The 3,875-nt window shown below is 39.4% G+C and overlaps 1 protein-coding gene across 3 annotated transcripts in view; it reads left to right on the forward strand.

Moving 5' to 3' along the window:
• LOC106880998 (protein PIF) overlaps positions 1-3,875 on the forward strand; it is a 51,354-nt gene that overhangs the window by 28,771 nt on the left and 18,708 nt on the right. For all 3 annotated transcript variants that reach the window (XM_052970195.1, XM_052970197.1, XM_052970196.1), the window contains one exon: positions 2,764-2,843. In XM_052970195.1, coding sequence (XP_052826155.1) covers positions 2,764-2,843 — 80 coding nt within the window. The remainder of the gene's footprint in view (positions 1-2,763; positions 2,844-3,875) is intronic.

The following is a 3,875-nucleotide window of genomic DNA, read 5'->3' on the forward strand; positions in this document are numbered from 1 at the left end:
TATACATATACACACATATATCTATGTGCGTATTGGAGAGTTTGTTCTGTACTTATATAAATTTATAATTATGAGGCCTCTGTATGCCATTTACTCCCTCTCATCTCCCAAGACAATAATACCCCTCATTATACTACTACAATGCCCTTATCTATTTATCTACTAATCTTTCTCATACTAGTAAATATTATCTATTTATCCCCCTTCTCTCATATCGAATATAAGGCTTTTACCTATCTATCTTTTTTTCACTCACACCAGAATATATTATTTATTCCTCTCATTATTCACGCAAATTTGGAATTGCTAGCATTTTTTCTCCCTCTGTAATGAATACCCTTCAATATACTGAACTAGATATATCCAATATATACTTCTTACCTCTTTATCTTTGATCTCACCAGAATGTATCTTTTTTCCATGTACAACGCTGGATCTGCTAGCATTCACTTTCATTTTCCCTCAATATGGAGTACTGCATAACAATTCTTCCCTTTTCTCACTTTGTACCACTTAATCATAACAAACGCGGCTGAAGAAGCTGAAAGTTACCGAATAAGTACAGTATTGGAAGTGAAGTAAGGAGGAAAGCAAGGTTGCTGCACATGTAGACAGTTAAAACAAAGAAACTGCTATTTCTTAAAAGATATTTCTTAACATAGATTATATTACACGATAGGAGAGATCCCCTACGTGGGTGTATTGGTAAAGCTCTGAGATAAATTTCGGAAGTGGAGAAAAAGCTGGAAAAATTTCAAATAGCGGAGAAAAGGCTGGAAAAGTGGAGACGGTAATCAATCCGTGGAGGACGACAAAACCGAATGGAGAGTAGAGAAGATTGCAAGGAGGAGAGTAAAGAAAGTGTGGGCGTGTGCATATATGTATGAAAGTGTGTGTGGGGGGGGGGTCAGCTGGTGTGTGATTGAGTGATGAAACGTGTGAGTGTATATAAGAACATGAGTGATAGTGCGTTCCAGTACAGGTGTGTATATATGTCTAATAAGAGTGTGTATAAGGAAACTGTAAGTGTATGTACATGTGGGGGGGGGAGTGGCAGAGAGTAAGTTTGCGTATGTATGTAGGTCTTAGCGAGACAGTGTAAGAATGTAGGTGTGTATGAATGTGCTGGTCTACGTGAGGATGTTATGGGTCAAGAATGTGGAAGAAATGAGGTACATGTATGCATGTGAGAGCTATGAAAGTGTAAAGGTTGAGATGATGATAGCCGCGAGTGGGTATGAGTGGGTAGCATGGGAGTAGTGTGGACGAAGGGAATGGAAGTATAGTGAGAAGGCGTGTGTGGAGGAGGTTTGGAGAGAGGAAATGAGCTCTTGTCCTTTCTGGAAGCAAATGATGATGAACTGGGGATGAAGGTCACGCCGAAGATCGAAATGTGCAGGGTGGATTGGTCTGTGAATTGGAAGTGTTTTGAGATAGAAGAAAGTCGAATATCGCTGAGGTGCTCCCCCTAATCTATTAACCAGTTTACCCATTGTAAATAAGATTACAGAAGAAACATTGGAGAAACATCGTGAGTGCCGTGCAGTGAGAGAAGTCACTTATATGGGAAATGTAGTGGTTGGGTGCAATAAGGGAGGTGGAAAAGTGGCTATGAGAACAAAGGGATTCAGCAGAAGGATAGATGCGGGGAAAGGAGCTATGAACGAGGAGGCTGCGGAGGTTGCAGGCATGTTTGATGGCAGGATAAATGGAAGAGGAAATAAACTGGGGGTGGTAGTGTCAGATTAAAGGCTGCAGAAGAGGTGCAGGATGGTGCATTTTAGGGGCAGGTTGTTAGTATGGTAGGTAAGAGGGAAGTGTATGTATGGGTGGGGTTCCGGACACGGGGAGTTAGGTCTGAGGTGCTATTAATAGAACAGGCACGGGAAAGAGTGGATGAGGGAAGAAGCGTAACTATATCGAATGACTTTCTTCTTGAACCCTACCCACACGTACCTATTCCAGTGACCTGAATTTACTTCTGTCCTGCAGGGAGAAGTAGTTAAGTGTAAGCACGAAAAGGAGAGTAAAGTTATCGGGAGAGAAAACGGTTATAAGGGTTGAATGGTACAAAGGTTGAGGAGCGTGGAAGCTTTTAGCATGTATGTATGTATGTATTATATACTGTATATAATTTATAACTTTCATGCTAAGTAGAGGTTATCTGGTATAGCACAAAATCAGACTGTCAAAATCTTAAGGTTGTACGAGGTGCTTTAATAAAAAAATTATTTGAAACAATATTTTTCTTTTTGAATAGCAGTAACTTTGTAGTTTAAATCATAATTTGCTTCTGAATAGGTTCATCAGTAATTCGTTCTAAAAATTCTTTCCATTGAAACGAACATGTTTTTCATAGACATATTATGTTGTGTTGCGTTGACTTAGATGTTTGCGCTTAATTTTACATTATCGTGGGTACTAGCATCTAGTTGTGATGGTTTGTTGATACAACCAAAGTTAGAGATATGTCAAAGAGTAGAAGTGTGCGTTATATTTGTATAACACAGGATTTTCTGTGCAAATTTTTCTCCTAGTAAGCAAAGCAAATTTACCTTAACCGATTGGAAAATCCTTGCTGTGCCTGGATTGTACTTCTCCAGGACAGACCTCCATTTGCATACTTACACAGAGAGTTTTAAAGTGTCTGTATGTAAATTATGCATCTTTTGATTATACATGTTTCTATTTAATACATATTTTAAGAGAAAGATATTGCGTTTCCTTTTGTTAGATCAAATATTGAAATAACTTCTTTTTCAGGAAATATTGAAAGACGCCAAGCCGGTTTGTTGATTGGTGATTGTGATGGTCAGCATTCATTCCATGGAGAGATTGACTACGTACGTTTCAAATTTTCTTTATCTCCCCAATCTTTCTCCCTCTCTTACCCCTCTCTCTATTTAACTTTTATCTTTTACTTGTTTTAGTCACTGCCCATGGTAGGACACTATGTGAAAGGCCTCGTTGAATAAAACCAATACTTATTTTTTAAATCTGGTTCCTTTTCCCGAACCGCTATATAACAGGGATATCTATACCGTTCCTTGCCAACATCTATCTAACTATTTATTTATCTATCTGTCTGTCTGTCTGTCTGTCTAACTGTCTATCTACCAAAATGTCTCTCTATCTATCCGCCAAACTGCCTACCTATCTATCAATCTATATCTATATACCAAACTGCATATCTATCTATATCCATCTACCAAACTACTTAACTATCTCTCAATATCTACCAAACTGCCTATCTATCTACCTATTACCATCTACCAAACTGCCTATTTATATATCTACCTATATCTATCTAACAAACTGCCTAATTATCTATCTATTTATATCCGTCTACCAACCTGCCTATTTATTTATATCTATCTACCTAACTGCCTCTCTATCTATATCTAAATACCAAACTGTCAATCAATCTATCTATCTATCTATCTATCTATCTATCTATCTATCTATCTATCTATCAACCAAACAGCATATCTATCTCTATCTATCTGTCTCTAGCAAACTGCCTATCTATCTTTATCTATCCCTCTCTAGCAAATTGCCTATCTATCTATCTCTATCAACATTTCAACGCCAAACACGAAGGATGTGCTGTCAGGGCAAGAATGCGTGCTCTAAGGAACGAAGGTGTTGATGATGCGCAGACACGCACTGAGACTGCGACATCTCCGGCTCTACGTAGACGACGGTGAGCAGGTGTGGTCGCCGTTTGTGCGACGTGCTTTCCCGCAGCTCGTCTCCATGACCGAGCTGCAGTCGTAGATCAAGAAGAGACCTAGGCTAGGCGAATGGTACCGCGAGTGTCGCGTTGCTCTCCAGCAGCTCTGCCGTCCCGGGTCGACCTTGAGCGGCTGCATCAC

This window comes from Octopus bimaculoides, chromosome 8, assembly GCF_001194135.2.
Source record: "Octopus bimaculoides isolate UCB-OBI-ISO-001 chromosome 8, ASM119413v2, whole genome shotgun sequence".
In the NCBI taxonomy this organism is placed as follows: Eukaryota; Metazoa; Mollusca; class Cephalopoda; order Octopoda; family Octopodidae; genus Octopus; species Octopus bimaculoides.